The following is a 16207-nucleotide window of genomic DNA, read 5'->3' as shown; positions in this document are numbered from 1 at the left end:
TTGTCCCCACGCCCACAATCCATCACATGGTCCAATCTTCCTCTTCCACGCTGGCGTCTCCACCCAGCTGCTTCTGGTCAGGTATGAAAGAATGGAGACAAAAGATGACCTTGGCTTCTAGTAAAGAATGAAAACAATAGCACATTCCACAATCCTACTCCTTTCCATTCCCCCCTCCCATCAACTATACTAATGAAACAGCATAATGAAATAAGAGAAAGTTTGAAAGACATGATAGCAGTCTTCCGATATCTCAGGGGCTGCCCCAAAGAGGAGTGGATTGACTTGTCCTCCAAAATACTCAAAGGCAGGACAAGAAGCAACAAATGGAAATTAATCAAGGAAAGAAGCAACTTAGAACTAAGGAGAACTTTCCTGACAGTTAGAAAAATTAATCAGTGGAACAACTTGCCTTCGGAAGTTATGGGTGCTCCCACACTGGAAGATGTTACGAAGAGATTGCATAACCATTTGCTTGGAATGGTGTAGGGTTTCTTGCCTAGGCAGGGTGTTGACTAGAAGACCTCCAAGGTAGAAGACCTAATCAAAGTCTTTTTAATGCCTTAGTAAGACTACATTTGGAATACTGCAACCAGTTTTGGTTGCCACAATGTAAAAAAGATGTGTAGACTGTAGAAAAAGTGCAGAGAAGAGCAACAAAGATGATTAGGGGACTGGAGACTAAAACATATGAACGGTTGCAGGAACTGGGTATGTCTAGTTTAACGAAAAGAAGGACCAGGGGAGACATGATAACAGTGTTCCAATATTTAAGGGGCTGCCACAAAGAAGAGGGTGTCAAGTTGTTCTCCAAAGCACCTGAGGGCAGGACATGAAGCAACAGATGGAAACTAATCAAGGAGAGAAGCAACCTAGAACTAAGGAGAAATTTCCCGACAATTAGAACAATTAACCAGTGGAACAATTTGCCTCCAGAAGTTGTGGATGCTCCAACACTGGAAGATGTTACAAAGAGATTGGATATCCATTTGTCTGAAGTGGTGTAGAGTTTCCTGCTTAAGCAGGGGGTTGGACTAGAAGACCTCCAAGGTCCCTTCCAACTTTGTTATTCTATTCCTTGGCTGTCGTGTTTCGCCTCCATCGCTCCCATACAAATCGGGAAAGGAAACCCTCGTCTCCAAAGGGACACTTCCGAAAAGGATAGAAGTCAAGAGGCAAATTTAATTGAGTTGAAAACAGTCACACTTTGAAGAAATATACCCCAGGTTAACCTAGCCAAGAACACGAAGTGGGCAAGGGGAGTTTAAGAAGCTCCCCGTTTCAGCCATTCGGCAGAAAAGCTGTTCCCTGAAATTATTTCCCGGATTGACTCGTTACATCTTGACCCAAATAATTTGGGCTTTCGGGCTGTCCTACTTTCCTCTGGGATAATCTCGTCCCGCGTTTGAACCGCTTCGCGCGGTGACCTTGCCGGCCTGTCGTTCCTCCTGTCTCAGTCGCTTCGTCCTCCCTAGCCGAGTTTACAGTAATTAGTTTTGAAGAAAGAATCCCCAGAGGCCTAGATTCTTATTCACTCCTTTCCTTTGCTCCATTTTAAGACCACGTGCGCTGTCAACTTCAGAAGAAGCTTCCTTGCTTCTCTCTCTCTCTCTCTTTTTTTCTTTTGCTGGGGTTGGCATTTAGGGAGAAAGGCTTGGAAGGGGTTGAGCGACGGGGGTTTCCTTGCCCCTTGTGTTTGAAAAGAAAGCCTGTTTTAAAAAAAAAAACTGGGTGACCCTCTGATGTGTTTTTCCAACAGTGGCAAAGGAAGTTCCGCCTTCAGCCCGTCGCACCCCTTGCTGCCTTTAAGGCAAAAGCAACAGAAGACGGTACAGGGGGAAGACCCGTCAGGTAATAGCCCGAATCCCCTTCCTGTGATTCATGGAGAGTAACTTTTGAGATGGAGGGAGAGAGAGAGAGAGATATTTGATGGGTGAAGGTCTCATGGCTGCTGAAGGGGCATCTAGTCATTTTAATATTGCCCCTGAGGATGCTCCCTTCCTTCCTTCCTTCCTTCCTTCCTTCCTTCCTTCCTTCCTTCCTTCCTTCCTTCCTTCCTTCCTTCCTTCCTTCCTTCCTTCCTGTTCAAGGGCACTTTACAATTATAGAATTCTCCTTCCTTCCTTCCCTCCCTCCTTCCTGTTCAAGGGCATTTCAAAATTTTACAATTCCTTAGACTTCCTCCTTCCCTCCCTTCCTCTCTCCCATTTCAATTTCAGGATTCTTCTAGGAGGCTCAAAAACAGTGAAAAAGAACATAAGAAACAAGGGAACAGCGACACTCATTTTATCTGCAATTTCGGGGGGGTGGGGGGGGGGAAGCAAATTTGCCAGAACTTAAATGCAACCTCTGCATATCTCCTGACCCCTCCCACCCCACATCAAGTGACAAGTTATGTCTTGAAGGCCTTTAAAAAAAAAAAGGACAGCTGGGTCTAATCCCTGGGGGAATGACCTTTCAGAGGTCAGGTGCCACACAAGTCCTCCTGCTTAATAAGGGTGATTGACATAATATGCCCTTATAACACCTCTACTTTTTCCATCTGCCCTGGTTACTTTCCTGGGAGCTTCTAATACCTTTCAAAAGGCATTAAAGGTCTATCTCTCTCCCCCACCCCACCCCCAGCCCCCCCCTGCCTCCCCCGACCTCGGGTCAGGAAGGGTTAACAATCCTGTTGGATGAGGTTTTGCTTTATGTCCTTACGTTTTCATGTATCTATTATTAGCTCACTGCGTTATTTTTACCTGGATGTAATTTGAGGTTTACTAGTTTATTTGGGCTGTCCTGAGTTGCGTGTTGAGCAGGCCACTATATAAATAGAACAAATACAGGTGGTTTTTTAAAAGGATTTAAAAAATCAGCAAGCGTCTTTGTTAAAAACATTGCGTGATCTCTTGGTTCTTTTTTTTAATTTTAGACCAACTGCATCGGTCTAATTCCTTGACCCGGACAGACGGGCAGCCTCGGGATTCGATCCTTGCGTGGCCAGAGAAGAAGCAAAGGTAACCACTGCCAGGTGCTTTGCGGATCAGGCCTGTTTCAAATGGCTTCATGGAAGTTGAACCAAATAATCAGTGACAGATTTCAAATCCCCGAGTGCTACTTGTTAAAGGCAGCAAACTTCAGTGGCTCTCTGTAAACCTGTAAGGCTTTGAAAATAAATAAATACCGGAAGTATATTTTTATTAGCCCAGACATGGTCAACCATGTTCTTTTCTCTTTAATTTGTCCTCTGTTTGATAAAATAAGTTTTTTTTTTTTTTTAATATTGTAAGCCATCCAGAGTTACCCTGTGGTAAGCTGGTTGGCCAATACATTTAATAAAAGAAAGAAAAGAAAAAAAAGAAAAGAGAGAAAGAAAGAAATAGAGAGAGATGGGGAAAAGATGAGAGAGGATAAAGATGGATAGATGATAGGTATATATATATATACACAGAGAGAGAGATAGTAGATAGATAGATAGATAGATAGATGATAGATAGATAGATAGATAGATAGATAGATGATAGATGATAGATGATAGATAGATGATAGATAGATAGATAGATAGATAGATAGATAGATAGATGATAGATGATAGATAGATAGATAGGGAGGGAGGGAGTGGGAGAGAGAGAGGTAAAGGTTCCCCTCACACATACGTGCTAGTCATTCCCGACTGTAGAGGGCAGTGCTCATCTCCGTTTCAAAGCCAGTGTTGCCCGAAGATGTTTCCATGGTCATGTGGCTGGCATGACTAAACCCCGAAAGCTGTTACCTTCCCACCAAAGGTGGTTTATATTTTTCTACTTGCTCAGCATCTTAGCCACTGAGCCACCGCGTCCCATCAATATAGAGGTAGATGTACATAAAGAGATAGAAAGATAGAGTGATAGTTTATATAGATAGATGATTAGATAGATTAGATAGATTAGATAGATAGATAGATAGATAGATAGATAGATAGATATAAATAATAGATAGATGATAGATAGATAGATAGATAGATAGATAGATAGATAGATAGATAGATGATAGATAGAGATAGATAGATATAGATAATAGATAGATATGGATAAATAATAGAGAGGTGGGTAGGTAGGTTAGGTAGGTAGGTAGGTAGGTAGGTAGGTAGAGATAATAGATAGATAGATAGATAGATAGATAGATAGATAGATAGATAGATAGATAGATAGATAGATAGACACTTAGTTAGTTAGTTAGTTAGTCCAGGTCCAGCCCCACCTAGATTGAGTGTATGGTGTGTTGCTTTTAAATCTGTTTTTCTCTTTCCCTGTTTTTTAACTTTTTATCTTTTTACTCTTGTACTTGTAAGCCACCCGGAGTCCTATGGGATTGGGCGGCATATAAATTTATTAAATTACAATTAGATAATAGATAGATATAGATAATAGAGAGGTAGATCGATGATTAGATAGATAGATAGATGATAGATAGATAGATAGATAGATAGATAGATAGATAGATAGATATGATGGATGGGTGGATGGATATGTTCTCTCCTCTCCCCAAAGCATACTTCTAATAGTTGTCTCTTTTAGGCCCCTTTCACAACCCGCACCGTTTGGTCTTCACCACGCGCCGAGCAGTGACGCGGACCCCAGCTCCGGCGACAGCATCAGCCTGGCCAGATCCATCAGCAAAGACAGCCTGGCCTCCAACATCGTCAACATCACCCCGAAGCAGCAGCTCCCCTCCGCCCCCGTGAAAAGCAGCGGGAAAAGCTTGCTGAACAACGTGGAGATAGAAGACGAGGAGGAGGAGGAACTGATCGCCATCATTCGCCCCGGCCCCACCCCGAACCATGGTGGCCTGGAACTTCAGTGCGCCCCGCCGGCTCGTTCGCCGGGCTTTGTCGGCACCGCCTGGACGCCGAAATCCCCGAGCGAGGCAACGGAAAGTAAGCAGGAGAGCTTTTTCCTGGAACCGCTAATGCCTGCTGTTTTACGGCCAGCCAAGGAGAAGCAAGTCACCAATAAAGAGGACGAATGCGGAGAAGGGAAAGCCAGAGGTTACGTGCCCAAGAGAGTGAGCGAAGGGCATGCGGCTTTGGCCCGTAAGAAAGCCAACGGCGATCACAGCCTTAATAGGACTTTTAACCTGGGCTCTAGTTCTGAACTAACCGTGATTGCGAGTCCCAGTTTAGCAGAGCCACTTGTGCATCACTCAGACGTCAGGATGGAGTCCTTTTGCCCCCAAGCAAGCAGCAGTTTGGAGGTCTCCTCTCAAGAGCGGGCATCTGCAGGGTTCTTCCTGCACGCCGCCAAAGCGGAGGAGGCCGCCTCTAGCGGCCACGTCACCAACCTCAGTTACCTGAAAAGCCCCAGTTCCCACCGGGCGGAGACCTCGTGGACCATGGTCAGACAGGATTCCGACTCCTCCATCCTAGACATGGAGGAAGCCGAGCAAGACGTGGCCGCCGAGGAGCACCCTCTGATCGCCAAGTACATCGGCGAGGAAGAATCTGCCAAGCTTCAGGAAGACATGAAGGTCAAGGAGCACGAGGACAAAGACGACGCCAGCGGGCGCTCCAGCCCATGCCTGAGCACCATTTCCCAAGTGAGCAGTGTCTCCATGACCAGCGGGAGTGCCCGGATGACCAGCTTCGCGGAGAGGAAGCTCCAAAGGCTGAACAGTTACGAGACGAAATCCAGCACCAGCAGCTCGCAGAAAACCACCCCGGATGGATCCGAGTGTTGTCTGGCTCCGCTCACCACCTGGAAACAGAGACGGGAGCAGAGCCCACCCAGGCAGAGCAAAGACAACGCTAACCTCTTGGCATCCGAGCTGGTCCAGCTCCACATGCAGCTGGAGGAGAAGCGGAGAGCCATCGAGGCTCAGAAGAAGAAAGTGGAGGCGCTTTCCGCCAGGCAGAGGCTAAAGCTCAGCAAGGCAGCCTTCTTGCACGTGGTGAAGAAAGGGAAAGGGCCGGAGATCTCGCCATCCCCGAAGCCGGAACATTTCGCCAAAGAGTTCTCCGGCCACAACGGGGAAGGCCTGGAGGAGGACACATTGAGCACCAAAACGGAGGCGTTCCTCACGAAAGAGGAGGTGGCGGTGGTGGGCGACGACGAGATTCCCAGAGGGAAGGTCCAGGAGACGGTCGGCTTCGTGGAGGAAAGCATCTCCAGAGAGCCCACCCTCCACGAAATCGAGAAAAGCAAGAGGGTCTCGGTGGCCCTGCTGGAAGAGAACATAGACTCCGCCGATCTCAGCGAGTGCGACCTTTCCATTGAAAAGCTGAACGAGACCATCAGCACCCTGCAGCAGGCCATCCTGAAGATCTCCCAGCAGCAGGAGCTCCTCATGAAGGCCCCCACCCTGTCCTCAACCCGAGGAGGCTCTCAGGACCAAAAAATAAAGGCCCCTGTCCATTTTGTGGAGCCCCTCTCCCCGCCCGGCACCAATAACCTCCGCAAGCCGCCCCGGCTGGGTCAAGGGCGGAGTGCCCGTTCGGGAAGGCCCTCCGAACTCAAAGTGGCCAAGGACCGTCCTCATACCACGCCTCGCATCAAGACTCCGACGCCCAGTGTCGACACCTTGCCCCACTTGAGACAGTTCCCGTCCAACCATTCCCCCAAGACGCCGGTCGAAACCGCTCTTGAAAATAACCTGGGCCCAGGTAGCGCCCCGCAGGAGAAGCTCCCCTTTGAGAGTTACCGGCTCTGCGACGATAATCAGAGAGGAGCGTTCGTTTTTTCCTCGTCCAGGGACACGAACGTCCTCTCGGAGGCCCTCAAGGATGAGAACAGCAATGTAGAGGACTTTCACCCCCTTGCTCGTTTCGACGCGTCGGGCAAAGAGAATATCTCAGTGGAAGAGCCATCCAAGGGCAAAGGCAGCCTTATCGAAGTGGACCTCTCGGATCTAAAAATCCACGACGAAGAAGTGGAAATCCAGGGCAACGCTTCCGATTTAATCAACGAAATGGACTCGAAGTCGGGCTTTGGGTTCTTCTTCAAGGTAAGATCTAAAAACCAATTTGGGGTCATTCTGCATCCCAGACCCGCCTCTTATATTTGGAGACAAGGAGCATGCAAGGAGCAGATTATTGCTTTTTATATATAACTGCATGGTTGTTTCATTGGCACGTTTGGGTTTTTTTTGGGAGGGAAATGTTTTGGGAGCGAAGTGGCAACCTGTGTGTTTTGGGAAATGGTTTCGGAGTTAAGTTGTCGCTTTCTGTCCACCCACGTTTGACAACAATCAATCGCACAGGGGTGTCAGTGGCCAGTTTTGCTTGAAATGTATCTATGTAATGTTGCAGTCAAAAGTGTTTTCATTTGTAGTTGTTAGTTGCAAAGTCATATCTAACCCATCGCGATCCCATGGACAGCGTTCCTCCAGGCCTCTACGATCCTCTGGAGTCCCTTTAATTTCACGCCGACTGCTTCGGTGACTCCATCCAGCCACCTCCTTCCCTGCCGTCCCTTTCTTATTTTGCCCTCCATTGTTCCCAGCATGAGGCTCTTCTCCAGGGAATCCTTCTTCCTTCTCATTAGGTGGCCAAAGGATTTGAGTTTCCTGTTCAGGATCTGGCCTTCTAAAGAGCAGTCAGGGTTGATCCCCTCTAGGACTGACCGGTTGGATGGCCTTGCAGTCCAAGGGACTCAATGCAGGAGTCTTCTCCAGCACCAGAATTCAAAGGCCTCCATTCTTTGGCACTCAGCCTTCCTTATGGTCCAGCCTTCACAGCCATCCTTTGCAACTGGGAAAACCACAGCCTTGACTAGACACACTTTTGATTGGCAGGGTGATATCTTTGCTTTTTAATATGCTGCCTAGATTTGCCATCACTTTCTTCCCCAGAAGCAAGCCTCTTTTCATTTCTTGGCTGCAGTCCCCATCTGTTAGGTGTATCACACTGCCGTCGGTGTATTTTGTCCGTATCGATCCAGGCAATATTTGGACATTTTTCCTCCCCCTGCCCCTCTAGGATGAACAGAAAGCCGAAGATGAGCTGGCGAAGAAACGTGCCGCTTTTCTCTTAAAACAGCAGCGAAAGGCCGAAGAGACCCGGCTTCGAAAACAGCAGCTGGAGGTAGAAGTTGAGCAAAAAAGGGACGAAGCTCGGTAAATAACTTCTCTTCTCCCCCCCCCACCTTTTAGAAAGGAGAAATATGTAGAACAGAGGTCTCAAACTACTTCATTGAGGGCCACATCAGGGTTGTGTTTGACCTCAGGGAGACCGGGGGACGGGACGGGATAGGGTGGGTATGACCAGCATGATGTCACTCACGTTGGAGGTGCCTGTCGTAGCCTGAGTGCTCTGCCATGAAAACGGGCTCCTGGGCCTGATTTCGGCCATAATGGCCTCCTGCAGTCGTATACCAGTGAAAATGGACCGGGGGGGGGCTGCATGTAGCCCCCCTCAGGACCGTTTTCACTGGTAGTGGGTTGCAGGAGGCTGTCACAGCTGAAAACGGAGCCTGGGATGGTCGCGCATGGCCCTCCCGAGCTCCGTTTTTGCTGGCAGAGCCACCGCAGCCCACTCCTTTGCTGTTTCCAGGGCGGCCCAAGCGCGCCAGGTCTAAGCAGCCTATGGGCCGGATTCGGCCCCCAGGCCTTGAGTTTGAGCTGGTTGTGGGCGACTTCACCATTTCCTTTGACCTCCTCTGAGAGTCTAGAATCCCTCCTTAACTTTTGCAGGCGAAAAGCTGAAGAAGATCGCCTGCGGAAGGAAGAGGAAAAAGCCCGCCGGGAATTAATCAAACAAGAGTATTTGCGGCGAAAGCAGCAGCAGATTTTGGAAGAACAGGGCTTGGGCAAACCCAGACCCAAAGCGAAGAAGCCACGGCCCAAATCGGTCCATCGGGAGGAATCCTACAGCGATTCGGGGACCAAGTACTCCTCTACTCGTAAGGCACAGACCCACTTTTGAGTTGATCTGGTGAAGCCCTGAATGGTTTCTTATGTGTTGACAATGTCTCCCGCCTTTGCTCTTTTGGTCAGCTGATAATCTGAGCAGCGCCCAATCGGGATCGAGTTTGTCCTTGGCTTCTGCAGCGACCACTGAGCCAGAGAGCATCCATTCAGGAGGCACACCTTCCCAAAGGTAAGCGGACCTGTAAAGAGAAAGTTTGTGACATAAAGGTGGGTGCTTATCAGCCTTATCCCGAAAGACTTTGGCAGCCTACTGTTGGACTCTTTACAAACTATTTGGGACTCATTACGGGCTGTGAATGAACATAATTCACAGCCTTTGAAATAAAAAGAGGGATGGAGCCATTGAGAGGGGTCTTTCTTCCCCCTACTCCCATGCCCATAATCTCTGCCCTCTCCCTTCCCCCTCCCATGTGCTCCTCTTTCCTGCCTGTCTACGATCCTGGCACTTTGTCCCAAATCCATCACACGTTTCCCCGTTGGTCCACTGGAGGGGGAACATCACGGCTGGCTTTCCAGAGGAAGCTTCGAAGGAACTGACATCACAAACAATTGCCGCTCTAGGACACCGCACTCGCTCTCCTTAACGGACCAGGCGTTCCAGAGTTATGCTGGAATACACACACACATACACACACCAGGGGTGTCTTATCCCCCCAGTATTTGTTTCCAGAGGGTTAGTCATCTGTGTATCAAGTTTGGTTGAAATTGCTGGAGGCGCTCCAGAGTTATACTGGAACACACATACATAATATAATAATAGTATAGTATAGTATAGTATAGTATAGTATAGTATAGTATAGTATAGTATAGTATAGTATAATTAATATAATAATAACAAAATAAGGATCATGGGATTGTGTTTCCCCTGACAGAGTGGAGTCCATGGAATCCTTGCCCATCCTCAGCAGGAACCCAAGCCGAAATATGGAGCGAGATTGGGAGAACACTTCGACCGCTTCTTCGATTGCCTCAGTGGCCGAATATACAGGTGAGGGGATGGATCTCAGCAGTGTCTATACAGCCTCCCAATTTGATCCTTCGCCCAAAGGGAAATGCCGTTGCTGAGCGGAAGATTTCAAGTTGGCCACCTCCTTTGAAACAAACGGGCAGGGTGGGCGAGTGGGTGGAGCTATTAAAGGGTTGATTTCAGTGGTGGGATCCTGCCGGTTAAAGAACCGGGTTGGGGATCGCTCGCTTTGCCCGCGTGCGCACAGTTTTAAGAATACTTAATTTCCACGTTACTGCTGGGGAGTAACACAGTTTGGATATGGCTGCTCTGCCGCACAAATCAGCTGAGAAGATATAGGTCAGTGTAGCAGGCTGGCAGGCCCATCTGATTGTCGGAGTGAACCAGTTCGCTCCCAGCTGATCATCGAAGATACCAGTTCGCCCGAACCAGTCTGAACTGTAGAGAATCCTACCCCTGGTTCATTTGATGCAATTAATGCTTTACCTGCTTACAAAACCATCCGACTATGAGCCGTGGTGTGGCACAGTGGTTATAGAATGCAGTAGTGCAGGTTAATTTTGCTGCCTGCAGTTTGGCAGTTCGATCCTGACCGGCTCAAGGTTGACTCAGCCTTCCATCCTTCCGAGGTGGGTAAAATGAGGACCCAGATTGTTGGGGAGCAAGAGGCTGGCTCCTTAAACCGCTTAGAGGGGGCTGTGAAAGCACTGTGAAGCGGTATATAAGTCTAACTGCTATTGTTGTAGCTGATTGGATGCTGCATTAGAACTGTGATGGTGCAGTGGTTAGAATGTAGTAAACTCTGCTTACTGCCAGGAGTTCGATCCTGACCGGCTCAAGGTTGACTTAGCTTTCCATCCTTCCGAGGTGGGTAAAATGAGGACCCAGATTGTTGGGGGCAAGAGGCTGGCTCCCTAAACCGCTTAGAGGGGGCCGTGAAAGCACTGTGAAGCGGTATATAAGTCTAATTGCTATTGTTGTAGCTGATTGGATGCTGCATTACGAACTGTGATGGTGCAGTGGTTAAAATGTAGTAAACAGGAGTTCGATCCTGACCAGCTCAAGGTTGACTCAGCCGTCCATCCTTCCGAGGTGGGTAAAATGAGGACCCAGATTGTTGGGGAGCAAGAGGCTGGCTCCCTAAACCGCTTAGAGGGGGCTGTGAAAGCACTGTGAAGCGGTGTATAAGTCTAACTGCTATTGTCGTAGCTGATTGGATGCTGCATTGCGAACTGTGATGGTGCAGTGGTTAGAATGTAGTAAACTCTGCTTATTGCCAGGAGTTCGATCTTGACTGGCTCAAGGTTGACTTAGCTTTCCCTCCTTCCGAGGTGGGTAAAATGAGGACCCAGATTTTTGGGGGACAAGAGGCTGGCTCTCTAAACCACTTAGAGGGGACTGTAAAGCACTGTGAAGCGGTATATAAGTCTATGTGCTGTTGCTATCTCTTACCAGGCCCAAAGCTCTTTAAGGAGCCCAGCAGCAAATCAAACAAGTCCATCATCCACAACGCCATCTCCCACTGCTGCCTTGCTGGAAAAGTGAATGAGCCTCATAAGAATTCTATCTTGGAGGTGAGTCCTTTCTCAGGGATTTGGGAATCAGTTGGTCATCAGTATAATGTCATCTGCCATAAGGGACGCAGTGGTTCAGTGGCTAAGACGCTGAGCTTGTCAATCAGAAAGGTCGGCAGTTCGGCGGTCTGAATCCCTAGTGCCGCGTAACAGAGTGAGCTCCCGTGACTCGTCCCAGCTTCTGCCAACCTAGCAGTTTGAAAGCATGTAAAAAATGCAAGTAGAAAAATAGGAAACAGCTAAAGAACAGGGGTCGACTTGGGAGGAAGGCCACAGGTGGACGGTGAATGGCCCCTCCCAGAGGAAACAAAAGAGGAGCGAAAGGGAAGTGGAGTTTGCAGGAGACAATCAGTTCGCTTCATTGGTTCGTGACTCTCCGAGACTCCTTGCCAAGTTCTGCAGATCGGCTTGGCAGCTCTCCAAGACTGATAAAGGTCTGTGACCATAAATCCTCCCTTGAAAGACTTTTCTGGATGTGAATGAGCAGAAATCACAGTCAATTAATAAAAGGGTTTTTTGTCGGGACAAGGAGTTTGCTTCACGCTCTTGGGAAGCCTCGGTCAGAACAGCTCCTGGCCAATCTCTTAGGTCTGCATGATGACCTGAATACCAATAGCAGAGAATATTTGTACCTTAGGACTGAACTGCATAGTCCTTGGTGCTCTCTGAGCTTGGTGGTTTTGTTGCAGACATTTTGTTATTCACCTAGGTAACATCCGCAGTGCTAGAAGGGAGTTGGGTGTGTGGAGAGGAGGGGAAGGGGAAGAGGAGGAAAAGGATGCTGTGTGGGGTCCTTGATGCTCTCTGAGCTCGATTTTTTTAAATATATTTTATTCAATTTTCACATTCCATTTGCAATCATTTATATACAGGGTATTTACTATAAGAAAAGAAAAAAAAAGAAAAGGGGAATAAAACGAACAAATAAAAAGAAAACACAACTCATCATTCACAACCCCACCTAACCCTTTCATCCTCCATACACCCCATCTACCCCCTCCAACTTTCCTTTCTCCCTCTAACACTCCCCTCCTACTTCCCTTTCCCCTCAAACCTTCCTTCTCCCCTTACTCCCCGGACACCCTCTTTACATTCCCCTTACTCCTTCCTTACTCCTCCCTCTTCTTTCCCTCTACCTCCCTCCTTGGTGTATGCCTTTATTCGAGTGTTGCTTGATCTGATAAAAGTAAAATAAACCAAGGGGAAAAAAAAAAAAAACCCCACCGTATATAAATACATTCTTGTTCTTATTAAGACTATGTTAACTATGTGTTAACATAGTCTTAATATGAGCTCGATTGTTTTCTTGTAGACCTCTCATGACCCAACTAGGTAACCTCATCAGTGTTAGAAGGAAGTGGGGTGTGTGGAGAGGAGGAAGAGGAGGACTGTGGGGTCCTTGATGCTCTCTTGAGCTCGGTTGTTTTCTTGCAGACCTCTCATGACCCAACTAGGTAGCCTCATCAGTTTTAGAAGGAAGTGGGATGTGTGGAGAGGAGGAGGAGGTGGACCGTGGGGTCCTTGATGCTCTCTGAGCTCAGTTGTTTTCTTGCAGACATTTCACGACCCAACTAGGTAACACCATCAGGGCTAGAAGGCAGTTAGCTGTGCTCTCTCTTCGTTACCAACCCAACCAAAAGGGCCCCCACCTTCCTTGAACCCTTAGCTTTTCCTGGCCCTCAAATCTCTCCCCTTCTGCCTGCAGGAGCTGGAAAAGAGCGAAGCCAACCACTACATCATCCTATTCCGCGACGCCGGCTGCCAGTTCAGAGCACTTTACTGCTACCATCCTGACACCGAAGAAATCTACAAGTTGACCGGAACGGGTCCAAAGAACATCACCAAGAAAATGATCGACAAGCTGTACAAATACAGTTCGGACAGGAAGCAGTTTAACCTGATCCCGGCCAAAACCATGTCCGTCAGCGTCGACGCGCTGACGATTCACAACCACTTGTGGCAATCCAAGCGACCCGCCGTGCCAAAGAAGATCCAGAACCGCAAATGACACTAAGCAACAACAACAAAAACACTAGAAAACACAACAAAACGGGGCTAGATTTCAATGCCGAGGGTATCCGACGAACAGAACCATCATCAACCATAAACCAAGAAAAAAAAATCAGCTTTTCAAATCACGGATGCAAGGAGAGTGTGAACGAACAACTTGAATGTTTCCCTTTTTTTCTTTGGGACGCGACTGATTTGCTGGTTCGGTTCGGTGGGGATGCTCAAACGGCCGCTACACCCATCGCTGGCTTCTCGCGGCTTTTTTGCGATGGACCAGACCTGAAGCTGGGGATGTACTGGTGTTTCTTTCTTTCTTTTTTTAAAAAACTTGAAGCTCTTCATTGGTACCACTTGGGATCCCTCGTTTTCCCCTCCCTTTTTCCCGATTCAACCTTCCTGCAGAAAAATAAATACATCAAAGGACGCCGTGTAGAAGTTGGCAAAGCGGCAGTTTAGGAAGGGAAAGCGAACAGCAGGAGGCGGGATGGAATTTTTTCCCCTCCCACCTCCATTTTTCCCTTCTGGATTCCTTTTAAAGGATCTCACACCCAACTGCATTTTAACTGCCAATGTTAAGTCACACTCTCATTTCTGGAGAATGGAAGCCCAGCCTGCCGCCCACTCCTCGCCTCAGTTTACCTACAGTATCCCTTCCTTGGTCCTACGTACTGACTGACAGATGTCAAAACCAGTCTCTCTTTTTAACAAATGAAGAACGGAGACAGAGGACATATGCAAAAAAAATTGTGACCGCTTGCGAACCTTAGAGCAAAACACAATCATGAAGAGACAGAGAGGTGCTATTGGCTGGATTTAGCTTGTTCGAAACTTCACATGGCAAAACAAAACAAAACAAATGGATTTTTCCAATTTTCCGTATCCTCGTCTTCTCCCTTCGCCCTCCCGTTTCGTTTCGTTTGTTGGACGGACCCTAGAAATAGCGGAGCGCTTTTCCCCCCTCCACTCCGAGCACGTTTAACTCTCCGTCGAATGTTGCACTCAAGTTATTCACGATGCTTTTTTTAAAATATTAATAACAATAATAATCATGTTTAAAATCAGGCCCTGCTACTTTGTCCTCTCCTGTCTGTCTGTCTGTCTGTCTGTCCTTTGCGGGATGAGCAGCATGCTCTTGTGAAGGAGTGTGTTCCTTCCCTCCCCTTCTTTATTTCCTCCCCCCCTTTTTAAGTTTTCTGCGGGAGCTCTTTTTAATTTGGGAGTGGGGGACGGACGCGATGGGATGACGATGTCTAGAAAAAGCCAACCGATTCCCCCCCCCCCCTACGACGGGCAAGGTTTTAAAACAGATCTCGGTGTTTGGTTTGAAAGCTCAAAAGTGGCTTTAGGGTGTTGGTTGTTTTTCCCCCCCCTTCCCCTCTCTTTTCATCTTGAAATATTAAACCTTTGAGTTGAAACCTTTCAACCTGTCTGTGTTTTCACCTTACAGAAAACCAACCAGAACCAAATCCTTTTTACCCTTGGGACTTAATGATGCAGGAAGCTTAGAGGATGATGTGTTTTAAATTGTCTCTTTTCTCCCTTCCCTTGGAAGGCACAATAAAAAAAAAATTATGTAGCCTTCAACCCAAACTATTCTTTTTCATACTTTACTACTTGGAGATTATATATATCCAAGTAGTAAAGTATGAAAAGGAATAGGTATATATATATATATATTCTGACAAAGGTTTTAGTTTGCACATGTTTACTTCTACTTGAAATGTTACTTGAAGACCTTTTTGAGACGCTCTTTCTAACACTAGAGACAAACAAGAGAGATGGAAACACACACCTGGGCGTCCTTATTTATGAACCTAGAAGAAGAATAATGGGAGAGCAAAATGACTTTTGTATAGAGCGAGGCGAGAAACGGCCTTCTTAACACTAAGCTAGTAAGAGGGGTTGGGGAACCGGAATGGTCTCCCGTTGTTGGCCGTTCCTTCCCTCGGGCGTTTGTTTTAAATAGATTTGTAAATTTTGTTCCATAGTCGATTAACCTTGTAAATAAGGCTTCGTTTCTTAAAACTATTCAGAGGATTCAACGGGGTTGTGAGCAATTCTTTTTTTTTTTCTCCTTCTTCTTCTTTTGGTTTACATGCTTTTTCATGCTTGATTTTTTTTTTCCTCACTGTTTGATATACGACATATTTATTTTATGGAAGCACTGAAAATAAAGGTCATCATCCGATTTTGGTTATTCCATGCATTTTATATTTGTGTATGTGTGTATGCGCGCGTGCGTGTGTGTGATTAAGCGTGTGTCAACATATGCACAAGGTTTGAAAGCTGTGTTTGATAACATTCCTGCATGTCACGGGCTCTATATTATTATTTATTATTTCCCAAAGCCAGTTATAATTTGAATGCCGTAGTTTCAAAACATGTTAACCGTTGTACATGGATTTTTATTTTTCATTTTTCATTTTGGCCTAAAAGGGTGAGTTAGCTATAGAGCTCAGCGATTCTCAACTTTTCCTTTAAATACCGTTGGTGGCCACGTTTCCCCAGGACTTAACTCCAGATTTAAATCACATTTTTTTTCAAGCCTTCGTAGCAACATAGTCCCCCCCCCCGCCCTCCAGAGGTTCCTGGACCACAGATTGAGAATGGCCACTATAAATTATTGCTGAATATGTCTCGCAAACGGGATTAATGCCTTGTCTGTAGTAAGCTGGAGAAAGAGATCTACTTTCTTTGTAACAAAAGCAAAGGAAACGAAATCTTTTTATGAGTGATGGAAATGTTTTATGATCTTGGCTTGTGTTCCGAC

The 16207-nt window shown here is 47.0% G+C and overlaps 1 protein-coding gene across 2 annotated transcripts in view; it reads left to right on the top strand.

Moving 5' to 3' along the window:
* CAMSAP1 (calmodulin regulated spectrin associated protein 1) overlaps positions 1–15625 on the top strand; it is a 33980-nt gene extending 18355 nt beyond the window's left edge. For both annotated transcript variants that reach the window (XM_087704776.1, XM_087704778.1), the window contains 9 exons: positions 1760–1851; positions 2918–3002; positions 4542–6963; positions 7937–8073; positions 8650–8858; positions 8953–9055; positions 9759–9874; positions 11309–11427; positions 13133–15625. In XM_087704776.1, coding sequence (XP_087560902.1) covers positions 1760–1851; positions 2918–3002; positions 4542–6963; positions 7937–8073; positions 8650–8858; positions 8953–9055; positions 9759–9874; positions 11309–11427; positions 13133–13435 — 3586 coding nt within the window. In that variant the 3' untranslated portion in view covers positions 13436–15625. The remainder of the gene's footprint in view (positions 1–1759; positions 1852–2917; positions 3003–4541; positions 6964–7936; positions 8074–8649; positions 8859–8952; positions 9056–9758; positions 9875–11308; positions 11428–13132) is intronic.
* The last annotated feature ends 582 nt before the right edge of the window (positions 15626–16207 follow it).

The sequence above is a fragment of the Thamnophis sirtalis genome, unplaced genomic scaffold, assembly GCF_051295495.1.
Source record: "Thamnophis sirtalis isolate CommonGarterSnake01/CBP01778 unplaced genomic scaffold, rThaSir2_p1.2 scaffold_2, whole genome shotgun sequence".
NCBI lineage: Eukaryota > Metazoa > Chordata > Lepidosauria > Squamata > Natricidae > Thamnophis > Thamnophis sirtalis.
This window is presented reverse-complemented; position numbering and strand designations above follow the sequence as displayed.